We start from the raw sequence: 27396 nt of genomic DNA on the forward strand, positions 1-27396 counted from the left end.
TAACTATTCCCCCTTCTAACTATACCTCCAAACGTACTATCCATGTAGCCTGTGTTTATCTCCCACAGGGACAAGGGTATGAAACTGCACTCAATTCATTCCTTTGCTTACTTGCTAACGTAAAAGATCAAAATCCCGATGACATTTTACTTGTAATTGGAGATTTTAATATGCCCACCGTAACATGGAATATACATAACAATGATTTACACTTGACACCTGAAAACTTGAACACAATTAGTTCCTCACTTGCTGACACAATCCATTATTCTGAATTAAAACAATATAATTACATAAAAAATGCAAATAACAGAATCCTGGATTTAGTTATCTGTAATGAGGAATGCCAAGTATATCGTGCATGCGATCCTCTTGTCAGCGAAGACTCGCACCACCCATCACTCAAAATTATGCTAAAAATCGATATACTTCCTATTATTCACGCCCCACCTAAAGAAATTTATCAGTTTACAAAAGCCAATTACGAGTTAATCAACCAACATCTGTCAATGACAGACTGGTCATTTACTCAGGAAAATTCGGATATTGACGTAGTAGTCGATTCTTTCTACAACATTTTAAACAGTACCATCAACCAGTTTGTCCCTAAACGTATCATCAAAAAGAGAAACTTTCCAAACTGGTATTCAGCTTCTCTAATTAAAATCATTAAAGATAAACAAAAACTCCATCAAAAATGGAAATCCAATAATAATCCAGTAGACTACATAGAGTTTTCAATCAAACGTACCCAATTCATCCGTCCCCACCTAGAACACTGCACACCGATCTGGACTCCTTTTTACCAAGCCCACATTGAAAGAATCGAAAGAATTCAAAAAAAAATTTTTAAACACATTAATTATAAACAAAACTTACATTTCTCAAATTACGCCGATTCTATTAATTACCACAACTTCAACTCACTTCATACACGACGTTTGGTTTTTGACCAAATTTTATTATTTAAAATTCTTAACAATGGCCTCGACTCACCAGAGCTAATGAATTTAATAAATATTCATATTCCAACAAGATCAACACGGCAATCCCATTTGTTTCATTTACCTACATGTAGAACTAACTTTAGAAAAAAATCACCAATTCCACGTATATGTGCCCAATATAATACTAAATTTCAAAACATAGATATTTTTAGCAATACACTTCACAAATATCGATTAGAAGTAACTCGTACGATCGAAAATTAATACTATAGTATGGAATGTATCCAGAGCATCTCCTATCTTCATCCTAAATTCCTATTCCTCCCCTCCTCACCTAAAATATATATATATATATATTTTTTTATGCAATAAAACTCCATCTCCAATCAATATTAATATAGGAGACTTTTTTGGCTTCACTGTTTTTAACATGTATATATTTATATTTCTATTTTATGTATAAGCTGTTTGTCTCTTACCTTTACCAATAAATAAATAAATAAATAAATAAATTACAAGGTTCGGGGAAATCAATCTCCACGTCTCGTGAACTGAGGGGGGGATAAGTACCTGTGGGATGGTTTTTTCTACCCAATGAGTGGGCTGCCTATAGCAACTTATAGGGCTGAAATACAATTTTTTTTGTATTTTTTTTTGTCTGCAGGTATTTTATTTATTTGTTTTTTTTTGTAATTTTTTTTTTAACATTTGTTTTTAAAAAATAAGCTTTCTGTAAATTTATACTATATTTTTTGTATATCTGGTTGTTTTTTAATTTTTTATTTGAGTCCACTCATCAAGGGGGGAGTGTAATGGAGACTGGGAATGGGTAGGTGGGTTTGTCGTCGGGACTTGAACGCCCGAGACATGCTATGCTCGGGTTTGAGTGCATAGGAAGTTTCTCATGTAATGATTTGGCTAATTCTACCACATGGGTTTTAAATGGGGGGATTTTCGTGCCTGAATTAATTATACTATTACGGAAAAACCAAGGGCTCTTGGTGTATCTTCTAAGTGTGGCATTCTGGAATGAAGAAAGACGATTTGTGTTCCCCGTGCCCCATATGGGTGAGGCGTAAGTCATGATGGGGCGTACCTGTGTTTTGTAGATAAGAAGTTTATTTTGAATGGAAATTTTAGCGTTTGAATGAAGTAACGGGTAAAGGGCGTTGGATGTTTTTTTAGCATTGTTGAGAGTGATATTAATGTGTTTTGTCCATGTGAGTCGTTTGTCAAGTGTCACTCCAAGATATTTGGCCGATTTTCGCCACGGTATAGCCTGGCCGTACATCGTTATTTCCTCTCTCGGGGCCTGACCGCCTTTTCTACGAGAGAAAAAGACGGCCACGCTCTTTGAGGGATTCACGTCTATACGCCATCTATCGTACCAATCTTGAAGTAAAATAAATGTTTTTTTGTAGTCGGTACGTAATCATCCTGAGTGAACAGTATCTAACGATAACTGTGGTATCATCTGCGTACAGAGCTTTATGTGAATTAGAATTTTCAGAGAGGGGTATGTCGTGAGTGTAGACATTGAAGAGGATGGGAGAAAGCAGAGACCCTTGCGTGACCCCTACTGTCATGAAGCGTTTTTTTTGAGAGAGCTCCTCCGTATTTTACTTAAAAAGTACATTGGGGTAGAAATGATTTGAAGGCACCGAGTAGTTGGGGATCGATGCCTGTTTCGTGGAGTTTGAGAAGTAGGCCGTTTATCCATACTTTATCGAAAGCTTTGGCTATGTCCAGGAATATGGCGCCAGTTGATTGCTTGGTATTTGTAAGAAAGGTTTTAGGTGGTACGCCTGCTTTTTGAATGTGTAAGAGCGAGATGACAGATCGACGTATAAAAGATGATGGATGCATCTGCTCGCTCTCTTTTCCCAACCGACAGCTAAGAAGATAGTAGTAGACAATCCGTTCTAAAAAGATAATAAACATTCTATCCGCACACGCGTATAATTATTGAGATCCTCACAGTACCACCAAGTCTGTATAGAACAGTGGCGCAGCCTACGGAAATCGTAAAAGTTAACATCGATTAAAAGAATCGACGCGCGAGATTTCGCACGGGAAAAAAAACGCGATATTGTCGGAAGCTCTGATTGCAACATATTGTTCGGGTCGGTAAAAAAGGCCGGACCGAAATTATTGTTTCTTCACTGAAAGGAGTGAAGAAGAAGAAACCACTGGAGCCAGCCAGCTTCTCAGAAGGGGGAAGCACGGGAGGGTCCAGGGCGTCAAGCGGCAGCATCTCCGAAGGTCAAAGGATCGGAGGGGTCCAGGCCACAAGAGTGGTCTGGGGCAGCCATCAGCAGCACCGAGGGTCAAGGATCGGTGTTACCAGGTCTTAGGAGCGGTCTAGGAGGAGCCATCCAGCCAACAAAGGTCAAGGAGCGCTTTCCTGAGAGGGTCTAGGGAGCAGATTGGAGAGCGGAGGAATCTCATTGGGAAGTTTTTCTGTTTTTCTTTTCTTGTCTTGTGGGTGCCATCTGGGCAGAGGAAGCATGGAGTCAGGATTGGGGTCCTTCAGTTTGCGTGACGGTAACTGGGAGAACTTCAAGGTCCGTCTCGAGCAGTACCTCCTTGTGAATGATGAAAAGTACGCATCGGATGTTAAAAAAAGGGCTATTTTCCTAAATACTTTGCAAGATGATTGTTTTTCTCTACTGGTAAATTTGTGCATTCCTAAAAAGTAACAGAAGTTAATTTGGAAGATTTGATATCTAAGCTCAATGAATATTGTTGTATGACAAAATTTTTTTTTGAAGAAAGATCACAGTTCTATACAGCTAAACAAAGGAATGACGAATCAGTTCGCGATTTTGCTGTTCGTTTAAAGTCGCTTTCTAGCAATTGCAAATTTGGGAATAGTTTATCAGAGAAAAGGGATTTCTTTGTATTAGGTTGTAAACCCGGTAAGATTAGAGATAAAATATTTCTCGATAGTGAGTCATATACTTTCGAAAAATGTGTGCAAGTGGCAGAGTGTATTGAACTCGTAGCTTCAACTCAATCTCAATCAGCTGATAACAGAGTTTTAGCTAATGTAAAAGTCAGCGGAGGTCGTGTCTCACCTAATACGCATGTGAAAAACAGAGATGGATATAGTTTCAAGCGAAGCAGTAGCAATAATCCGGCACGTTCGCCGTCTCATCAAGTTACAAAGCGTAATTGTACAGTTTGTGGATATGATAACCACACGGTGGTAGAATGTAGATTCAAAAATTATGTATCCGAAATTTGTGGTACTAAAGGTCATTTAGCAAAACAATGTAAGTGGGTAACAACACGTAAAAACGTGAATACTTTGTTATCGGATGGAAAGGTTAGTGATGTACTAAGTATTAAGCCATATTATATAGAAGTTTCACTCGATGGAATAAATAATAAATTCATGTTAGATTCTGGAGCATCTTGTAGCGTAATTCCCGAAGAGTGTTATTTCAATAGATTCAGCAGTATTATGTTAGTGCACGAAAACGTGAGCTTACGGAATTTTGAAAATACGCTCATTGGTGTGGTAGGTGCGTTTTTCCCGATACTGGAGTTTAACGGCTTATGCCACCGAATGAAAATTATTGTCGTCAGTAGCTCGTCTCTTTCTATTTTAGGACGTGATTTCATGAATCTCTTTAACGTGGGAATAACTGGGATCGTTAACTGTGTAAAACAAAATACATTAAAGGAGCGATTAGTAAAAAAAAATCCAGAAATTTTTACGGATAAATTAGGCAAGTTTAACAAGTACGAAGTGAATTTAACGTTAAAAGATTCCGCCATTCCGATATTTCGTAATCACAGAATAATGCCGTTCGCTTTGAAGGAAAAAGTTGAAAGCGAATTAAATAATTTACTTTCAGACGGTATTATAGAGCAAGTTCAATATAGTGATTTTGCGAGTCCAATTGTGCCAGTGATCAAGAAAAATGGCAGCATTAGGTTATGTGGTGACTATAAATCGACAGTAAATAATCAGCTATTATTCGACATGTATCCGTTACCTAGAATTGAGGAATTATTGACCAAAGTGAATGGAGGGAAGGTTTTTGCTAAAATTGATCTAAAATCCGCATATAACCAGTTTTTTTTGAAAAAGGAGTGTAGACGTTTCACAACAATCAATACCCACTTAGCGTTATTTCAGTATAAACGGTTAGTGTATGGGTTGTCACCAGCGCCAGCGGTTTTTGCAAAAGCAATGGCAAATTGTTTATCAGGATTACGGAACATGACGTTCTATTTGGATGATATTATTGTGATAGGAGAAGATGAAGACGACTTAGAGAAAAACGTGTGTCTCGTTTTAGAGAGGTTAAAAAGTTGTAATTTAACGGTGAATAGTGAAAAGTGTGAATTCAATTTAAAAGTTATTGAGTTTTTAGGTTATAAAATAAGTGAACAGGGGATTCAACCGTGTCAGCGGAATAAAGAAGCCATTTTAAATGCATCAGCGCCTAGTGATTTAAATAATTTGAGAAGTTTGTTAGGTATGGTTAGTCACTATCGTAATTTTATTCCAAACATGGCAAATATATTGTCACCATTATACGATTTAATTAAAAAAGATGTTAAGTTTCAATAGGGGACGAACAAGAAAACAGTTTTGCGATAATAAAAATATTAACTTCGGATAGGATTTTAACGCATTTCGACGAGAATATTCCTGTGAAACTTGTCACGGATAGGAGCATGAATGGGCTCGGAGCAACGTTAATCCACGTCTTTAAATATGGCGTAGAAAGACCAATAGGGTTCGCAAGCAGAACTTTAAATAAAGCGGAAAAGAATTATTCGATTTTGGATATTGAAGCAACAGCTTTAATTTTTGGGATAAAAAAGTTTTATCAATATTTGTACGGCAGAGAATTTATTTTAGCTGTAGATAACCAGCCTTTGGTCAGAATTTTCGGTCAGAATAGAGAAATTCATAAAATCGCGGCGTCAAGATTACAACGTTATGCGGTTATGTTAGGATCGTTCAATTTTAAGATTGAATATGTAAAGTCGAAAAATAATTGTTCAGACTTTCTGAGCAGGTTTCCGATTGAAAAGGTTAGCTGTGAAGATAATATAGAGTCTGGTTACATTAATTATTTTGAAAATAACGGGTTTAATTTGTCTTTAGACGTGATAAGAAGTGAGACCGAAAAGGACGAAATGTTAAGTCAAGTAAAACAATTTCTTATCGAGGGTTGGCCAGATCAGTAAAAAAGGCACAAAATGGTAATTTTATTAGAGTTTTCTGGGAAAAAAGGTTAGAATTGTCATTGATAAATGGGTGTATTTTATATCAACATAGACTTGTTATTCCTGAGTCTTTAAGACAAGAAGTTTTAAATATGTTACACAGATCTCATTTAGGGGTTTTTAAGACTAAAGGCATTGCAAAAAGCTTTGTCTGGTGACCAAAAATTAATCAAGATTTGGAGAAAATAACAGAAAATTGTAGAGATTGTTTAGAAATTAAACCAGAATCACAAAAGAGTTCATTAGCAGTATGGCCTTATGAACCTGAAGTATGGTTCAGGGTGCATATTGATCATGGTAGCTTACATAATAAAAACTTTTTAGTTGTGGTAGACTCTTCTTCGAAGTAGATCGAGTGTCTGGAAGTAAACAGTCTGTCTTCAAAAGAAAATATTGAAGCACTTTATAGGTTATTTTCACAATTTGGTTTTCCAGCAACTTTAGTTAGTGATAATGGTACATGTTTTTGTTCTGAGGATTTTGAAAATTTTTGTAAGAAAAATGGGATGGAACATATCACTAGTCCAGTTAACCACCCGAGTAGCAATGGGCAAGCTGAGAATGCTGTTAAAACCTGTAAAAATTTTCTTTAAAAAATTTGTAAACATAATAGATTTCCTTCAGATTATAAAGAAAAGTTAGGTAACTTTTTAACAGACTATAGAAATACCGTTCATGCAACAACAGGGTGTGAACCATCTGTATAATAAATGGGAAGGAAAATTAGAACAGTATTTGACTCTCTGATTCCTAGGAAGGTTGATGAAAGAACGAATAGTTCAGGTTCTACTCGACAACACAAAGTAATGCAAAAGGTTATTCAGAGTCAAGTCAACCAGAAAAGACAATATAAGGGTAGAAATAAGTCAGATTTTAATGTAAGTCAGAAAGTGATGACTAGAGATTTCAGAACTCAGGGTAATAGGTTATGGGTCCCTGGGGGTTATTGTTGAAAAAAAAGGTAGCAAAACATATTTCATAAAAATTAACAAGTCTAATATGGTGTGGAAAAAACATTTAGACCAGATTAAAAAATTACATGTTTCATGGCAGGAGGGAGATAAGCCGGAATTCGGTACGTCTGACACAATGGAACTGTCGACGGATGAAGTAAATCTCTCAGGTATGTTACGTAATAGAAGTGTCTCTAATACTGTTTCTCCATGTTTCAGGTCTAACCCGTGGCAGGGAAGACTTCGTCCAAGATGAGGGTACTTCGCAGTCCAGGAGGAGGAGTGGACAGACGACGAGAAAGAGAGAAGAAAAGCAGAAAGAACGCGGGAAATGATAGTTAATTTAAAAAAAAATGTTGTGTTAATTTTTAGAAAATGAAATATATGAAATAATACTGAAATAATGAAATAAAATTGTAATATTGAAATATGTAGAAATAGGGTATACTATATGTATCTAGGGACATTCAATTTTAGTAGGGGAGGATGTAAGAAAGGTTTTAGGTGGTACGCCTGCTTTTTGAATGTGTAAGAGCGAGATGACAGATCGACGTATAAAAGATGATGGATGCATCTGCTCGCTCTCTTTTCCCAACCGACAGCTAAGAAGATAGTAGTAGACAATCCGTTCTAAAGTGTTAATAAACATTCTATCCGCACACGCGTATAATTATTGAGATCCTCACAGTACCACCAAGTCTGTATATAACAGTATTGAAGCCTCCGATGATAATTTCGGAGACTCTGAGGAGTTGGTTGAGGGTGGAGTGATTAGTTCTAAAGCCGTGTTGCTCTTCAGGTAATGTTGAAACCTCATCAATGTGCTTGAGGAGCCGCGGCTAGCCGTGTCAAAAGGATTTGTTCGTAGATTTTACCAATGTTTGAAAGAAGGCTGATCGGACGGTGATTTTCGCAGAAGAGGGGGTCTTTTACCGGTTTTGGGAGAAAGATGACGTGCGCGTGTTTCCAGCTTTTCGGGAAATAGCGTAGTCTGTTCGTCTAAATATCGAAATAGATCGAAATAATATAATAATTGTTACAGTAATGGCCTCGTTAAATTAATGATACCAAGAAATATAATTGATAAGTTTATTCTTTAGAACACACATCACTGGTAACAAAAAACAACGACCCTCGAATTCCTTAATTATTTCATGGTTGTTATTGATCCGTTATTTAGAGAGAGAAGAGGAAGAAAATGGGCTTGCAAACCTATTTATAAACTAATTCATTTGAATGTATTGGTATATATAATCACAATTATTGCCCTTAGGGGAGACATCTGTCGGATATTTCAATTACTCAATACCGATACAGGTGGCATTTTCGTTGGTTTGATTCTTGGCTAAAGTCTGAACAATAATAATAAGTGTTTTATTATATTTTTTTGTAACAAATAGATATAATGATATCCTCACTGGGATCTCCCGTGCTGAGGATTTCATTTACATATTATGTATAATTGAATTATAAGAAAATTAATATTACATCAAAGTTACCTATGAATTTAATTATGCACATATTATATCATGTAGAATAATTTTTGAAGTGAAACTTCTTTAGCCGCGTAATGAATTTTCGGGAACGTAGTAAAACCGAGTCAAGATCGAAACGAAAAAGCGGGTACCCCCACCACCGCTCACCGTTCAGAAAAATGGTGTACAAAATTCGTTGTAATTATTAAACAAGTTAAATAACGTATTTTCGCACAATTTCGCAAGTCCAGTATGGTCTAGTGGCTAGGATACCTGGCTCTCACCCAGGAGGCTCGGGTTCGATTCCCGGTACCGGAAATTATTTTTGGTCAATTTTCTGAGATACTGTTTTATTTAATTTGTGTTTTGATTATTTCAGGTGATATTTTTAAGAATTCATTTTATTAAATACAAGCAGTGACTTGAAAAAAATCATAAAATTGTTAATTTTTCAATATGGACTTTTGGCAGCCGGGATGTATTTATAATTTCACAATTATTTTAGGAATGCGGAAGCACATCATGCAAGATTCCCATTCTTGCGACCCGGGTTCGATTCCCGGGCAGTGCACTCCTTTTTTATGGAGAATCATTATTTTTCAAAGGAAGGATATTTTTGATATTGTATTTTAGCTCCAGTAGTATGAAATAAATTTTTATTTCATATTATATTCATATACCCCCACCACCGCTCACCGTTCAGAAAAATGGTGTACAAAATTCGTTGTAATTATTAAACAAGTTAAATAACGTATTTTCGCACAATTTCGCAAGTCCAGTATGGTCTAGTGGCTAGGATACCTGGCTCTCACCCAGGAGGCTCGGGTTCGATTCCCGGTACCGGAAATTATTTTTGGTCAATTTTCTGAGATACTGTTTTATTTAATTTGTGTTTTGATTATTTCAGGTGATATTTTTAAGAATTCATTTTATTAAATACAAGCAGTGACTTGAAAAAAATCATAAAATTGTTAATTTTTCAATATGGACTTTTGGCAGCCGGGATGTATTTATAATTTCACAATTATTTTAGGAATGCGGAAGCACATCATGCAAGATTCCCATTCTTGCGACCCGGGTTCGATTCCCGGGCAGTGCACTCCTTTTTTATGGAGAATCATTATTTTTCAAAGGAAGGATATTTTTGATATTGTATTTTAGCTCCAGTAGTATGAAATAAATTTTTATTTCATATTATATTCATATACCCCCACCACCGCTCACCGTTCAGAAAAATGGTGTACAAAATTCGTTGTAATTATTAAACAAGTTAAATAACGTATTTTCGCACAATTTCGCAAGTCCAGTATGGTCTAGTGGCTAGCTGGCTCTCATAGTGGATACCTGGCTCTCACCCAGGAGGCTCGGGTTCGATTCCCGGTACCGGAAATTATTTTTGGTCAATTTTCTGAGATACTGTTTTATTTAATTTGTGTTTTGATTATTTCAGGTGATATTTTTATTTATTATGTGCATCTATATAAAAAGGTTTATATATTTTTTTTGGCTTTGCCTGTCTCACTAGAAATTCTGTGCCGAGACAGACTAGCTTACAAATATTTTATAATATTAAAATAAAGTGCATTTTTCAATAAAGCAAAAATATATATATTTTTTTGAAGTGAAACTTCTTTAGGCGCGTAATGGATTCGGGGACGGAGTAAAACCGAGTCAGGATCGACACGAAAATGCGGGTACCCCCACCACCGCTCACCGTTCACTGTCCCTCTCTCACCATATGCGCTTGTTGAGGTGGGGGAGCCGCTCACGAACGTTCTCTCTCTTCTCTTCTTTCCTCTCTCTCAGACACCAGCGAACTGCGCCACGCCAAGCATCAGCTGCTTGGTTAGTATACTGCGTCGTGAGTGTAATACGAGTGAAATACGTAATTGATTGTGGTTCATACGGTTAATTTGAAAATAGAGAGAGAGGAATAAATTAAATTTGAAAATAGAGAGAGAGGAATACTAGAAGTTTCACTTCTGTCTTGCGTAGGCTTGACACACCCACTTTTTTTTTTTTAATTATTTTAAAATAAGTAAGATAGTGTTTTTTGGTATAGTTCAGTTGATTCTGTTTTAGTCTGTGTTTGATCTCAGTAAATTTTCTATTTCAGATCTCGCTATGTTAAGTATCCAGCTTTTTATTTGAGATTTAAATGTTAAAGTGTTGAGGTTTTTGAGTGTGAATGGTATTTTATTATAGAGTTTAATACTATGATATAAGAAGCTTTTTTGCCCAAAAGTTGTATTAGTAGTTATTTGTTGGATAAGGTTTTGACCATGAGATCTAGTGTTTCTATTGTACGTGTTTGTTGTTATTTCTTGGGTTTTATACTTATTAATGTAAATGAGTATAGTTTTAGAATATAGTTGTTTAATTGACATGATGTTAAGATTGGTGAAGATTTCGTCAGTGCTAGTTCTTACAGGAACTTTCAGTATAATTTTCATTATGGCTTTTTGAGTTTAAATTAGTGGATTTAGTATATTTTTGTTTGCACTGCCCCATCCGATAATACCGTATTCTAACAGTGATTGGCAGAGAGCCATGCAGATTTTGATTAAGTCCTTTTTAATGATCACATTCCTGACAGTTTTGAAAAAATAACTTAGTTTTTTAATTTTATTATCTAAATAGCTAATGTGATTGGTCCATTTTAAATTTCCATCTATTTTTAGACCTAGATACGTTATATGGTCAACGTTTTCTAATGAGGGACAATTACAATGCCCATTTAAGTGATGCGGGCTATGAATTTTCAAGTTAAGGTTTTCTTCAGAGTTTTTTGTATTTTTTATTTTGAAAGTGATGAATTTGGTTTTATTAGCATTTAGTGTAAGTGAATGGTAGTCTAGCCATTTTTTAATCCTGTTTAGTGTGTCTTCTGATTTCTTAAATGTTTCTGTCCAATTATTCCCATTTATAAGGAGAACAGTATCATCCGCAAAACTGATGATTTATCCGTCACATTCTATGTGGTATAGATCATAAATGTAAATTAGGAAAAGAATCAGACCCAGAATACCTCCTTGAGGCACCCCGAATTTGACATCAATACACTAACTGGTTATGTTGTTAAGTTTCACAGTTCGTTTTCTATTTCCCATGTAGCTTTTAAAGAATATCAGTTCATTATCAGTGATCCCTATGTTCTCTAGTTTTTCAAAAAGATGTGAGTGATTTATTGTGTCGAAGGCTTTAGAAAGGTCGAGAAATACTCCAATGCATTTTTTATGTGAATCTAGAGAATTTTTAATATATTCAATAACTAAGGCTATGGCGTTGGATGTTTCTAGATTTTTTCTGAAACCAAATTGTTTTGGTGATAATAGTTTATTTGATTCTAGGTAATCGACGAGTTGAGTTTTAACTGTTATTTCTAAGATTTTAGATAATGTGTTCAGAATTGTGATTGGTCTGTAGTTATTGATATCTGTACGATTTCCCGATTTAAAGATAGGTGTAATAGTCCCGATTTTGAGTTGTGATGGAAATCTGCTTTCCGTAATAGATTTGTTTATTAGAAAGAGTATCGGTTCGGTAATTTCATCTTGTATCAATTTTAATGTTTTCATTGTGATTTCATCACTACCAGATTAAGATGTTGGTTTGAATTTAGAAAATATTAGTATTAGTTCTTGTTTAGTGATTTGTTTTAGAGCAAATTTAAACCTTTTTGGATTTGGGTGTTTGTTTATTTTCGGGTTATAGTGTTGGGGTTTGGTTATTTTATTCGCTAAGTTCGAGCCTATGTTTGCAAAAAAGTTGTTAGTGTGGTTAATTACTTTATGTACGTTTTTGTTGAGCGAGAGTGTACCGTTCTCTGTGTTGATTTCCTCCAATGGGTTTGCTTTGTTTTGATTTGTGTAGGTGATTTCTTTAATTATTTGCTAGATAGGTTTTGGATTGTTATTGGATTAATGAATTTTAGATCTGTAGTAATTTTGTTTGGCCGATTTAGTAAGATTGGAGCAGATGTTTCTATAATTTTTGAAAAGTAGTTTTAGGGAAAGGTCGTATGGATAGTTTTTTACTTGCTGATGGATCTTGTTTCTTTTTCTTATACATTTTAGTAGGCCAGGTGTGATCCATGCTTTTTTGATAATTTTATTGTGTGAATATGTGTAAGTTTTTATTGAGGTGTGGTTATGTATTTTTAATTGAAATAGTTTAATAAATAATTTCCAAGCATCTTCAAGGTCTTCAGTTTTACATATTAATTCCCAGGTTTCAGTTTGTAGTGAATTTTTTAGTTCGTTGTAGTCTATAACATGTCTATTGCCCGTTAAATTTTGAGTCGATTTTCCTTTGCATTGATGTTAAGAATTAAAGTGTAGTGATCAGTGATAGTGGATTGATGTATGATTGTGGAGTATTTTTTATTTGTTTTTGTTATTATGTGGTCAATGCAGGTTTGCGAGGGGATTGATTTATTCATTTTGTGATCCACTCTTGTTGGTTCCCTTATAGCGGCAGTTATACCGTGGGAGAGGAGGAGTAATTGGTATTCCTGTGTTTGTGGATGTTGCCTTCCAGTATCCAGTATGTTAATGTTGATGTCCCCTATGATGAACAAGTTCCTGATGTTTCGTTCTTGAAGTAGAATGGAGTCTAGTGATTCAAGAAATGGTGACAAATTTGTAGATGAAGGGGATCTGTAGATAGCGAAGATGCATGTATCTTGATCAAGTTTTACTTTCAAACAGTTTGCGTCTTGTAGTTCGATTTCTTCTATTTTGCATTCCATCTTATTTTTAAAATATACAATTACTCCATCGTTTTGATGTTTGGGAAATTTAGTATTGAAGACTTTGTAGTTGTTGATGTTTTTATGCACATATGTTGAGGAATTTATCCAACATTCTGTAAGGATTAATAAGTCAGGTTCTAAATAAAATTCATTTATCAGCACAGTGAAATCTTCAAAGTTTTTGTAAATATTTCGAATGTTTTGATGAATTATGTTCAGGATCGGTAACTCGTCCTGGATTATACGGTTTAACATGCAGGTATTTGTGGTGATTATTGGGTTAGGTATCAGTTTTTCAAGTGTTTCCGTTGTGAAAAAGGCCATTATAAAGATATAGAGTAGATGAAGTGTCTATAGGTTTTTTTTTTTATTTGTTTAAATCATCTTAGTAGGTATATCGTTAAGATGTTTTATTTCGACAACCTTTGAATCTTTAGTTTTTCTAAGTATTTTTCCCGATTTCCAAACATATTTATATTCTTTTATTAGGGCTCTTTGTTTGGTGTTCCAAAATAAATTTTTGTAATACTGGGTTAATGCCGGATTTAGATAGACGTATTGGTCTTCTTTCCCATTGAATTTTTTTATCGGGTCAGTATGTTTTGCTGCTAACATGGTGTGTACTTTTTTGCTGTCTGCAAAATTAATTGTTATTTTTTTTTGGTTATTTTTTTATTTTATTTATTTATTTATTTATACTGGGTTTTACAGATGATCACACTTACGTGAGAACAATCCACTTATAAAAACTCAGTTATTGTACAATTACAAAAATCTACAATGAATTATAGATACAAAAAATTAAATACAGATACATACAATTAAATACAGATACATACAATTAGAAAACAAAAACATCAAAAAATAAAAATAAAATACACAATCATATACAAGCTCGCTCAAGTAACACATTACATTATACATTATTACAAGTGGTAAGAGGCATAAGAAATACGAGAGGTATGCATAGAGAGAAAATTGACACAATAAATTAGCTAATATTTTTTAATAGCGCCCGAACTTTTTTTCTGAATCCGTACAAATTATCGACGAAAATATCTATTTCAGCACACTCTATCTTGTTATACAGTCGACACATCTGGGTCAGAGGGCTAAAGTAGGCGATATTATTTATAAATGTATTCAGGTGAAAAATATTATGGCGTCTTAAACAATGGGAATTGGGGACATTTATTTTAATATTGCTAAGACATAATGTAGTATCAAGTTGACCGTGAATAATTTTATGTAAACATATGAGATCAGTCAATTGCCTTCTAGTTTTAAGTGTATCAATCTTGAAGTAATCAATACTACCAAAACTAATAAACTACCAAACCAATAATATTTGGTTTGGTAGTTGTAACTTTAAATGAATCCTCAGGTGATATGGTAACTCCTGCGAGCTCAGCGATCTGGGTTACAGTATGGGCTGGGGGAATGTTTTCTTGTAATTTAAGGCTGCTTATTTCGATACTGTTTAATACGCCTGATTGTTCAATATCTGCCAGGTGAATCTCCATCGCAGCCAATCTTTTCTCCTTTTCTGCCATTTCTTCCTTAAGTTTGTTTATTTGTATTGGTGAATCCATGATTTGTGGCAGTTTAAGAATGATGTCATCATATTTATCGTTAATAAAGTTGTCAAACGTTTTTATTTCTTGAAGCTCAGTTTCTATTTTTTTAAACATAATTGTTTTCATTTCTTCGAATTTTGAGTTGATGAATTCGAATATTGGGTCATCTTTGGTATTTTTGTTAGACCTTGTTTCCTTGATTTTTGTTGGTGTGGACATAGGGTTAGTAAATTATCCAATATCCAATGTGCACTAAAAACTTTGATTTCTATTTTTTATAAAAAAAATTTTTTTTTTGATGTTTATAAACACTGTCACCATCTATTGGGCAATAGTTGAATTAAAAATATTTTCCTTCACAAGTTTGCAAGCATTGCCATCTATTGATTCGTTGGCGTAATTAAGTTTATTTTATAATTTTAATGCATGTAGGTATTTACTGGCATCTATTGACTAGTAGAGAAAATATGCCATATGTAGGTAGTGCATCCAAATAATTTGTTAAAATCTCAGTTTTTAAATTTTTTTCAATGAGTTTCTCTTAAGAATGCGGTTCAGTACATACATAAAATTAGTTCCAGAATTTCCGCCGCACTATGATGCACAGGTACACAAGTTATATAATGTTTAAAATAAACTTTTTGCGCTTTATTTCACTATTTTATACGGATCAAAATTATACTTGACGTCTGTCATTGACTTTGTGTAATTGTGTAAATAGATCGTCTCTCGTTGTTTTGGGCATTCTGCCCTAAAATGCGCTACCAAATACTTCACACGCCTTGCCGTATGTGAGCAGTTTCGGGTTCCGTGGCAGAAGTCCTGGCACCGGTAACACTGTTTGCCTTGCTGCGGGTGATGACTGCGGTGCTTCTGCAGGCGTATGCGGCAGTGGCACAGGTATTTGACGGCCACGCGCAGCTGTCCCATATTAACTTCTTTATTGAAGTGGGCCAGGTAGATGAGGTATTCGGCGGAGGCGGTCGTCATCCTGACCTCCTTGACGGCCGGGAAGCCTTGTGCTTCGAGATCCTCTGCGATTTCAACAGTCTCCACGCTCGGCAGACCCTTGATAACACCCTTCTTCAGCTTATCAGCCTCGGCCGTGTAAGTATAGAAGCCGTTGGTAAGGGCACGGTGGTCCTCCATCTTGCGCTCGAAAATGTTGGCCGTGTCACTCCAGTTGTATCTGAAGGTGAACAGTTTGCCTGCCCACAGATTTCCTTGCAACGCAGAGGTAATCTGCGAGTGCGTCATATTCTCCAGGGTCATCATAACCGGGGGTACTCGATCCTTCCTGCAATTTGAGAGTGATACTTTAAAGCTCATTTTCTTCCTTAGGACAGCGCTATGTCAGATGGGACCTTGTGGTCTTAGGTGACATTTTACTTATGATTTGGGCTAATGATTTAGGTTTTCGGTAGGTTCCGAAGCAGAATTATATTGTCTATAGTTGCGCCTTTTTTCAAACATTCCTCTATCCTTTGTCGATGGTGTGGTGTAATGTCACCGATGCGTGGTGTCTTGTATCAGCTACACTACTCGCTTCGACGCTTCGACGAAGTCCTCGACGAAGTTAGCCGAAGTTCGAAGTGCGTGCCCACACACTCGTGCAACTTCGCGAGTAACTCAGTCCAACTCAGTCTAAAAAAAAATTTGACAGATCTAAAAGCCCATCTTCGAAATCATCGTTGATCAAAGTTGACCGAATACGATAGTGTGGGCACGAACTTCACTTCGCTTCGGGCAACTTCGCTTCGCTTCGCCCGACTTCCGATTGTTGTCGGTAAATGCACCCGAGTCAAAGGACTGGACTGAGTTACTCGCGGAGTTGCACGAGTGTGTGGGCACGCACTTCGAACTTCGGCTAACTTCGTCGAGGACTTCGTCGAAGCGAGTAGTGTAGCTGACGCTTAAGGTTAAAACTTGTCCAAACCAATCGTATGGAAAGAGGGTCGAGTTATCAATCTGTAGATACTTGATTTATGCTTAACGGGTTGGCGATCGGCACGAGTATGGGAGGTTTCCATCTGGCACTGATCTTATATTAATTACGATAAATATAAATTTGTTTCTTACTTTGTGCATGAAACTGGCGCCCATTTTTAGTTAATAGCATAATGAGTTTGCAGTATTAATCATCATGTTTGATCTACCTACAATTACATTTTACATTAAATCACCATGACTTGTTTTTTACAATCAACCCACTAATTCTTCTTCGAAATTAGTCACGCTCTGGGATTACCCTTTTCTTTTAATTTTGTATCATGCTGGAGTATTTATAATTTCTGAATCAATAAATAAGACTCATTGGATTTTATGGAAGTTTTATTTATGACGAATGACCTTACTCATTACATTTTAAAGGTTTATGTATTTGAATAAAACTTTTCTGGAGATGACTGTACCATGTAGTAGGCGAAATTCCGTTATATATCATGAGAAGTTTCTGTTTCTTTTAAAAGGGGTCTACGTGATTCCCGATAAACAGGATTAGTAATTTTTCACATCTCTTTTGGAAAATGAAAACCTTGTTGAAATTTTTTCTTTTATTTATTTATTTGGCTTTCCCCAAAAATACTATTCTGTATTTAGAATAAACATATCCGCAATAATACCGAGATTAGAGAATCAATTCTCAATCAATTGATACACGTTCTTCACAGTTTATGATTCCCAGATTTTATGGAAGTTTTATTTATGACGAATGACCTTACTCATTACATTTTAAAGGTTTATGTATTTGAATAAAACTTTTCTGGAGATGACTGTACCATGTAGTAGGCGAAATTCCGTTATATATCATGAGAAGTTTCTGTTTCTTTTAAAAGGGGTCTACGTGATTCCCGATAAACAGGATTAGTAATTTTTCACATCTCTTTTGGAAAATGAAAACCTTGTTGAAATTTTTTCTTTTATTTATTTATTTGGCTTTCCCCAAAAATACTATTCTGTATTTAGAATAAACATATCCGCAATAATACCGAGATTAGAGAATCAATTCTCAATCAATTGATACACGTTCTTCACAGTTTATGATTCCCAGTAGTGGAAGTGTGAACAAGGTAAGGAAGGTACCGTATTATTAAACTTTACAATTATGTGAAGAGGTGAAGTCTGTAGTGGACAATATTTCAGATCTTGTGTTTTGTTTGCACTGAGTGTTGGATTTAGTGACAACAGCCAGTTTGATATTCGTCTCATTAACGTATTTGTATGCATCTTGTATATATTTATAAAATTATAACAAAATTTTAGATTTATAAAGGATTTTTTTTAAACTTATTGTATTATTTCTTCGATGTTCCTTTTCATTTAGCTTTAACCTTCGTTCTGATAAAATATGGGACTATGTTTCAACTGCATCCTTTCTTATATTAGTATTGTCTGCATAGTCTTAGGAATATTAATCATAAGTCATATATTATGGTTTTTTATTACAGTGGTTGCAGGAACAGTATAAAGTTTTATTTGCTATAATTTACAGTTTTATATAACTGATAAACATTATCACCTACTATACACAGACAAAATATATTTATATACCTACACATTATAATACATACATACTTTTATTAAAAATCCTGTTTATTTCATTTTTTGACATGTTGTAGGTACGTTATCACGTCACTAGCAAAGTCTGGTTCTGTTCTGAGAAACAACAATAGTGCAAATTCTGTTGTTAATAATATTTAAATAAATCTTAACAATATTAAAAATATCTTTAAAAAATGCGTTCAAAATGCATGCAACATACAAATAAGTTTTTTACTGTTTTTTGAAAGAAATATAATTTATAAGTAAAATAATGTGAATGTTAAAATATTAAATAAAAATAAGATATTGATAAAAGTTTGCAAGTTATATGGATTATGTTAATGTTGTATTCAAAACTACGATTTTTTTAATGATAATAATTGTCCTGTTTATGGATTTTTACATTTGTTAGGCAATATATATTTTTGTGTGCAGGCTGTGTATTTAAAAGATTTTTTAAGGTGTGTGCCTGTAGATTGAATAGGAAAAACAATGTTTAAAAAAATAATTGTTATAAAAGCAGGAGTAGTGCTAAGGGGGAGAATTTGAGAGTGATGCCTTTGACGTACTCGTATGTATCCCATAGCAAACTAAAGATCTAATGCGTCTGTACTATTGTCAATTTATAAAACACTAGACAGGGCATATCAAATTACACCCAACAGTTTTAACCTGCGATTCCTGAGCTTATTTGGAGTAAAAATTTCGATGTTATTTTGCTGTCCAATGACATATACCCTAACGAGTTGGCAACTGTTTCAAACCTCATACAAATTCAACAAAAGTCTCCCTAGTTTCGCGTTGCTTCGTGCGTACCTCCATATGCCAGGCGAAGCTTAATACCAATATGCTTTAGATAAATTGAAGGTTTTCCTATCGCTTCGCTTGAGTAGAATACAAATAAAATAAAATAAATTACTCAATAAAAAATATAAATGTAAACTACTAAAGAATATTTTTTTTCAATAGAAATGTATGAAGGCGTAAAGAAAACAACTTTTTTTAAATGCAGTACTATAGCTAAGATTTTTTTTAATTATTAATTTAACAATATAAAGTTTTATTACATAAATTTTTCGACATCTGTCTCGCTAGGGTACACCTGTGTCGAGACAGACGTATTCAGGTACTTAAAGATTACTTACAAAGGGGCTATTATAAAATTATTGAATCTATTATTTTATTTTGTATGTGAATTGTTGTTACTCTTTACGTGTTATTTGGTTTACATATGTTTGTGATAGTGGGACGCCCAATACTTGTTATCATTTCTTTATTTCATGTTTGAATTTGGTTATTGACTCTGTTCGTCTAATATTGTCTGGTAGTATATTATATAGTTTGCAAGCTATGTATTTAAAATGTCTTTGCCCAAAGTCAATGATGAAAAATAATTGTGAAGATGTGGAAAAAGATATCATATTCCCAACCGAATTGGCTGGCGAAAACAACATGGCTGATAAGTTTAATAAATATTTTGTGACAAGTATAGAAGAAATTAACAAAAATATCCCAATCATAGAAGAAGAAGAAATTATCAAAGTTTAAGAAAATAGACGGCCAGAAACTCCAAAGAATACTGTCCAACAAATCAAAGCCCAGCCAAGATGAGATCACTATTCAAATATTAGAACATGCATTACCTGTAATAGGAGAAGAGTTTCTTAGTTTAATAAACGAATCGTTAGAAACAGGGAAGTTTCCTGAATCATGGAAAACGTCTATGGTGACACCGATTCCAAAGATTTCGAACACAAAAAAATATGAAGACTTTCGACCTGTAAATATGTTACCAAAATATGAGCAAGTGATGGAATACATAATTAAATCTCAACTTGAAGAATACTTGGAAAATAATAGCATCCTTTGTGACGAACAATCTGGATTTAGGAACAATAATTCATGTGAAACAGCGTTAAATTTAGTAATTGATGATTGGAAGGAAGATATAGATAAAAACTTGCATATTGTTGCAGTGTTTTTAGATTTTCAGAGAGCCTTTGAAACAATAGATAGAAAAAGAGTTATTAAAAAATTAAAAAATATGGAATAAAAGGGAAAGAACTGGAATGGTTTAAAAACTACTTAAGCAACAGACAACAAACAACAAAGATAAGAAACAATATATCAAATCCGATTGAAAATAATCTGGGTGTACCGCAAGGATCTGTATTGGGTCCGATATTGTCTATACTCTACATAAATGATATGGTAAAAATATTAAAACATTGCAAAATAAGACTGTTTGCAGACGACGCACTAATTTATATTGCAGAAGATAATTATGAGAAAGCAATCAAAAAGATAAATTGTGACTTAGAAACATTGTCAAAATGGCTCAAACTAAATAAATTAAAACTAAATGTAAATAAGACAAAATACATGCATATAGGCAGAACAAATACGCATGAGGAACCAAAGGTTTCTATAAATGGAAAATTATAAAAAATGTGGAAGAAATTAAATATCTAGGTGTTATTATAGACTCAAAATTGAACTTCTCAAAAAATGCAGACTATACAATTAAAAAAAATTGCAAAAAAATATCATTTCTTGGTAGGATCAGAAACAAAGTAAATAAAGAAACATGCCAGATAATATACAATACAAATATATCACCACACTTTAATTACTGTTCAAGTATTCTTTTTCTCTGCAATAAAGAGAAAATGAAAAAAATGCAAATACTGCAAAATAAAGCAATGCGAATAATACTTAAGCGCAATATATACACACGGATAAGAGACATGTTAAAGGAGCTGAATATTTTGACGGTGAAGCAAACTGTGTATTTGAATGTACTTATTTTTGTACATAAAATTAACTTAGGGATGATGTCTAAGGAACTGAAAAGAAAAATAAATTACAATAACGAGATACACGGACACGGGACGAGAAATTCTAAGCAAATTAGATTGCCAACAAGAAAAAAAACAAGCACCCAAAAATCTCTGATGTACCAGGCCGTTCAACTCTATAACAAAATCCCGAAGGAAATTGCTGTGATAGAAAATATTAATAAGTTCAAAAATGAATTAAGAAAATATGTCTATCTCAATTATTAATGTTTCTTTTTTTGTGACTTTATTGAAATATTTAAAGAAAGATTATGTTTGCCAAACAATGTACATGTTTATATGTTTATAAAACTATTAGCACACACGAAGATGTGAGCTAACTTAAGATTAATAAATAATAAATAAAGGTGGTTTTAGCAAAAGGAGTTTGAAGAAGTTCTTTGTTTTTGGCTCGGGTATTGTGTATTGTTTGAGTTGATTATCTGTGACAGTTTCACTTGATTAACTTTTTTGCTTTCTTATAAAATTATTTACAAAATAAATAAAAAAACAGTTTTTTGCTTGAAATCGAACGTTTAATAAAGTTTTGTTTGCTATAATTTGCAGTTTTATATTACTGATAAAAATTATCACCTACTATAATACAGAGACAAAATATATTTATATACCTACATATTATAATACATATTTACATTTATAAAAAAAAATCAACCTGTTAATTTCCTTTTCGACATATTTTAGGTACGTTATCACGTCACTAGCCAAGTCTGGTTCTGTTCTGAAACACAACAATAGTGCAAATTCTGTTATTAATAATATTTAAATAAATCTTAACAATATTAAAAATATCTAAAAAAAATGCGTTCAAAATGCATGCAAAATACAAATACAAAAAAATACACTAACAATTTACTATAAAATACATGAAAATTAAAATCCAAACCATAAAAAAGGAAGTGCCAAAAAATATACAATCTCATTTTTAAAAACCTATAGTAAACATGTTTGTAATATTTTTTTTACTGTTTTTTGAAAGAAATATAATTTTAAGTAAAATACATACGTGAATGTTAAAATATTAAATAAAAATAAGAGATTGATAAAAGTTTGCAAGATAAATGGATTATGTTAGTGTTGTATTCAAAATTAAGTTTTTTTTTAATGCTGATAATTGTCCTGTTTATGCATTTTACATTCGTTAGGCAATATATGTATATTTTTGTGGGCTGTGTATTTAAAAGATTTTTACTCAATTTCATATATATTAGTGTGTGTATTTATAATGAGTATTTTGGTTACGCTGTGGTTGAAATGGAGAGTGATATTAGTGTTAAGTAGATTGAATAGGAAAAACTATGTTTAAAAAATAATTGTTATAAAAGCAGGAGTAGTAGTACAGTATTATAGCTAAGATTATCTGTGACAGTTTCACTTGATTAACTTTTTTGCTTTCTTATAAAATTATTTACAAAATAAATAAAAACCAGTTTTTTGCTTGAAATCATACGTTTCTAGACTCCGTTTGTTATACAAAGAATATACATAATTTTGGTTTGTAGCTTCCTCTTAATGGATTCTGACGCACACAACTGTTGCCTGCAATTAAAGTTACTCGTGTGCGCGTGGACGAAATTTATGTGTTTTTATGAACCTACCTGGTGTTGTTATAAGATATCTGCCAGAATGCGGTATTGCGCTTTATCAAGCATAATATAACCTCAAAACGCCGGTCCGAGAGTTACTGCAAGTTGGACATTTCTGTACTAACGGAGAGCAAACTCTGCAGGTATTGACGTGACCACAAGGTATAAATGCGACATTTGCTTTGCGCAACTTGCATCTCTTGCATACAGTCGGACCAGTCCGTGTTGAAGAAGGATTTTGTACAGTCTCGGCGTTGATGATGATTGGAAGCTTTAGGGCATCTTGGTGAACGATGAACGGAGCATGTTTGCATGTCAAAATGGGAATTGGTCCGTCTTTTTGGCAAGTTTTCTTACATTCTTGGACATTTTGGATGTAATCAATGCCCTTTTTTTTTTTAAGGAAGCCACAATTAGGGCTCCAGATAACGTGCTCTTCCCATGGGATATCTGTATCTAGCCAGTCCTTGATGCCTATGCCGCAATAGAAGCAAACAACCTTGTCCCCGCTGTCGATGTAAAAGAAACCCGCCTCAGCACACGCGTCTGCTGTCTGCCGCATGCCTCGTGGCCAAGTCCCATTGAAAGTGTCCCGACGAGTTTTTACACCAGAATAGCCTGGGTATCTAACGACATCCTTTACTGACAAGTTTTCAAGAGACAAAGACAATGGTGCTCCAATTTGTCCACTTTGGATAACTTGTGCCATCACAGATCTGTGAAAATATAGAAAATAATTTAGGTACCATTAAAACGTTAAATTATCCGCATACTTAAGAGGCTGTACAGTCTTATTCATACATAACTAAAATTTTGTTTTCGGGCCAAAATCCCAATCAAACTGAACAATTATTAACAAATTGGGATGGATGTGAGCTATTTTGTTTAAGTGATTTTTAAATTATAAAATATATGCCAATAAATAAATCAATATTTCATGACTTCAGAGGCAATGTTGACAGTTAAAAAGATATTAAAACTTAAATTGCCCTACCTACAATGAAAATATGGTGAAATACAGTGGTACCTCGACATACGAGTTTAATTCGTTCGGCAACCTTGCTCGTATCTTGAATTACTCGTATATCGATGCAGATTTCCCACATACAAAACAATTAGACTACGATTAATCCGTTCCAACCCCCAAAATGTCACCCCAGTTATTTTTGTTACGTGGTTTTGAATAATAAAAACGTATTTATAAATGACACATATTTATAGTACCAAAACAAAAAAGAGAATGTAAATAAATAAATTAGATATCCTTACTGGTCTTTGCCTTGTTCGCTACATTTTTCTCGCTTTCACCTGTAGGCCGTTTAGAAAAAAACATTTCCAAGGAGGTTTTTTTTCTTCCTCCCTATCAGAATGTTCCGGAAATGAGTTAGGCAAGTGTCATTAAAAAGATCAGATGCGCGACCTGTTGCAACTTTTTCTGGGTGTTTCTTTTCCACGAACTGTGAAACTCTCTCCCACATTCCTCGTATCTCGAATTTCGCTCGTAACTCAAAGCAAAAAATCACTCGCTCGCCGGCTCGTATCTCGAAAAACTCGTATGTTGGGGCACTCGTATGTGGAGGTACCACTGTATAAAAAATATTAATAAAGCATTTTGATGGGCTTAAATTTAAAACACAAACGACCGATAGTTGGAACATCAATTTATCGTTCATAATTAAATATAAATTTCTACCTTTAAAAATGCTTATTTTACAAAGATTTAATTTAATTTTATTATATAAGCATATTAGGTTAGATAAGATTATATTATTATATAAGCATAGTACGTTGCATAAGATTATTTTTTAATAATTACTATTAACTCACAAGTTGCCTCTAAAACCATAAAACATTAACTGTTCGATGGTTTGTATTTTATAATTTAAAACACAACCAAATAAAATAGTTCATATTCGTACATCTATACGTAATACGTCTAGTAGGTATGAATACGTTACGTATTTTCACCTCAAATCGAAATTTAAGTTTTATATGAAAAAGGCCACATAGTCGTTCCTCTTAATAAATCTATTGTTTTAACATTTGAAAATATGCTTCTTAGAAAACACGCATTTTCTTATCAAACATGCAAAAAATGACTAGCATTTTGCGATGAGTTCAGATTAATATAAAACATATTTTTAGTCATTTTAGTCATATTTTTCATATTCGAATTTAATATTATTCCCCCCCCCCTGGCCCCTCGCCTCTCCAACCCTGTCCTTCTTGTCTATTATATATTTCCGTTATCTGCTGTATCAACTCTGTTATCTTAGGCACAAGATTACAAAAACTTTTCTGATTAGTTTATGGGAAGACTTGTCGCGACACGTTATCGACCAAAGATTTAAGAATTCAGTATTTCAATAGAATATTAATGTTATTAATTGCAATCCGTCGAAAAGCAGTTTTACTCCCCAAATATCTTAACGTCTCGAAAATCGTTAGAAAACGCATCTTTATTTATAGCTTGGATTTTCGATCGCTTTCGGCTGTTAACATAAATGGTCGGTGTCGAAAATATTTAATGATACAATTAGGTTTTTTAAATCAAAATTACTATGTTTTATTTCAATCTTTTTTTTGGTTTATTTTGTGCAACTGATTTTTCATAACAATTCATAATAACAAACTAATGAATGATGTATTTTCTAACACTTTAATAATTTACGTAATATATTCAGTTTTATGATAGTTATTGTTTATATTTTCAAGTTGATAAAAAGTAAAAAATATATTATTAATAAAATTTAATATTTAAATTTTAAAATATCTATTTGTTTAATTTAATGTAAATCATAATTAAAGGGATATGTTTAAATTGAGTTTTAAATAATACTTTAAAACTTTAGACCTTTTTTTTTAAATTCTACTGTTCAGATTTAATATGCATGTAGCCTACATAATTTAGGCACACACATTACAATATGTGGACACTAATACACACACACTACATGTCACCAACGACCAAATAAGTTATATATTATATCTATGTTTTATGTGTATAAATTATATGACTAGTAAACGGGTGAAGAAGGTCAAAAACATTTTAAAAATAAATTTTTATTCTTACCAATGTGGAGTAGTTATAAACACCAAGAATCTATGTTTTTTGCAGGCAGTTGTTCACTTTTTGATGATGAATGATTTAAAGGAAATATTCTAAGCTGAAGTATCATTATATACCTGGAGCTTTATCAATATTTACGATTGGATAAGCTTGTGTGTGTGTACACACACACAATGGGTTGGGTATATGTATGTTTATATATATATATATCAACATACATATACCCAACCCATATATATATATAGATAAACATTTTATGTTGTTGGTGTTTATATTAAATTCCATTATAAAAAGTCTTAAGGAAGAATATAACAATAATATTTCTTAGATAAATGGTCGATAACTGTGATTTTTTTTAAATATTTAACCTGGAAGTTAATACATTTCTTGAAATTGTTTAACTTCCCTGGATCAGAGGCTCTAAATTCGTTCCTACGAATTCAAACTAAATGAATTTGAACCCCCTTGATATTCAGAATATAAGTAAGTAAACTATAAGTTTATAAGGGATATTAAGGCCCCGTAAAGAAACGCAAATCATCACCGCACGAAATTAGCCGGGTTTTCAGAATATAGGTTAACGATATATTTTAATATAGCCCAGAGGAACCTAATGAAACTTTTTCTGCTCACTTCATTGTGTCTCAAATGGACCGGTTGTATTCCACTCGCACCCTTCTGATAACTGAGCTACATGACTCCGACTAAAAACTACCCACTCAAAATAAAATGACTGTACATTATTCGTTTCACATTTATTTAAATTCCACGAGAAATTAAAGAGTCATAAATTTACTCGTCGATTGTGTTATTTGTAATTCTGGGACTTCTGGTATGAATTTATGTTTCTTGAAAGTGAGTCTTCAAACCCTACGAAAGGATTGGGAACACACTAATTAAGAATGCTCGTAGAATTATGATTTTTAAAATTATTTTAATATAACAATAACCAGTCGGGCGATGAAGATTTGTTTTCGGATTTCTATTTGGTAATTCGATTTAATTAATTTCGTACTTTCAAATATTAATACGGAAACATATGAACTGCTTTCTGCAGTTTAAAGTCAATTTACCTAGATTTCACCGCCTATCCCATATTTTATAAAAAATCACCTACTTATTAAAATTGGGTAGTTATAGCTCGATTGGGAACTTTACTGCTATTTTTAGATATTTGTAGAAAAAGTTTTTCAGGTCCTCTGAAAACTGTAGGTACCATATTATTCATTTCAATTCAATTCTATTCGATTTCATTCCATTCGGTCCATTTTGAATCATTTCAAGAATCATTTTAGAACCATATTAAACAAGGGTAAAATGTAATTGTATGTAAGTAATGATAAATTTGTTATTTGTAAACTTAAATGTAAAAAAAACATAATATAAAATT

The 27396-nt window shown here is 33.5% G+C and overlaps 1 protein-coding gene and 2 non-coding genes across 3 annotated transcripts; 2 read left to right on the forward strand and 1 right to left on the reverse strand.

The window, feature by feature from the left end:
• Positions 1 to 8871: 8871 nt before the first annotated feature.
• On the forward strand, positions 8872 to 8943 carry TRNAE-CUC (transfer RNA glutamic acid (anticodon CUC)). Its single transcript has one exon. It is a non-coding gene; the product is annotated as a tRNA-Glu (tRNA).
• A 456-nt stretch (positions 8944 to 9399) lies between these two features.
• TRNAE-CUC (transfer RNA glutamic acid (anticodon CUC)) lies at positions 9400 to 9471 on the forward strand. Its single transcript has one exon. It is a non-coding gene; the product is annotated as a tRNA-Glu (tRNA).
• Positions 9472 to 21852: 12381 nt separating this feature from the next.
• Positions 21853 to 26081, reverse strand: LOC149416646 (death-associated inhibitor of apoptosis 1-like). The gene is made up of 2 exons (XM_089641447.1): positions 26010 to 26081; positions 21853 to 23652 (listed from the first exon to the last, which is right to left on the reverse strand). Exon 2 carries the CDS (start codon positions 23643 to 23645, stop codon positions 22995 to 22997), a length of 651 nt encoding a protein of 216 aa, XP_089497573.1. The 5' UTR covers positions 23646 to 23652; positions 26010 to 26081; the 3' UTR covers positions 21853 to 22994.
• Between the last annotated feature and the right edge of the window lie 1315 nt (positions 26082 to 27396).

Source organism: Hesperophylax consimilis, chromosome 16 (assembly GCF_061612785.1).
Source record: "Hesperophylax consimilis isolate HC1 chromosome 16, BYU_Hcon_1.0, whole genome shotgun sequence".
Classification (NCBI taxonomy): domain Eukaryota; kingdom Metazoa; phylum Arthropoda; class Insecta; order Trichoptera; family Limnephilidae; genus Hesperophylax; species Hesperophylax consimilis.

Excerpts from the sequence above, each read along its gene's own strand:
- LOC149416646 (XM_089641447.1), bottom strand. The coding sequence starts at position 23,645 with ATGGCACAAGTTATCCAAAGTGGACAAATTGGAGCACCATTGTCTTTG.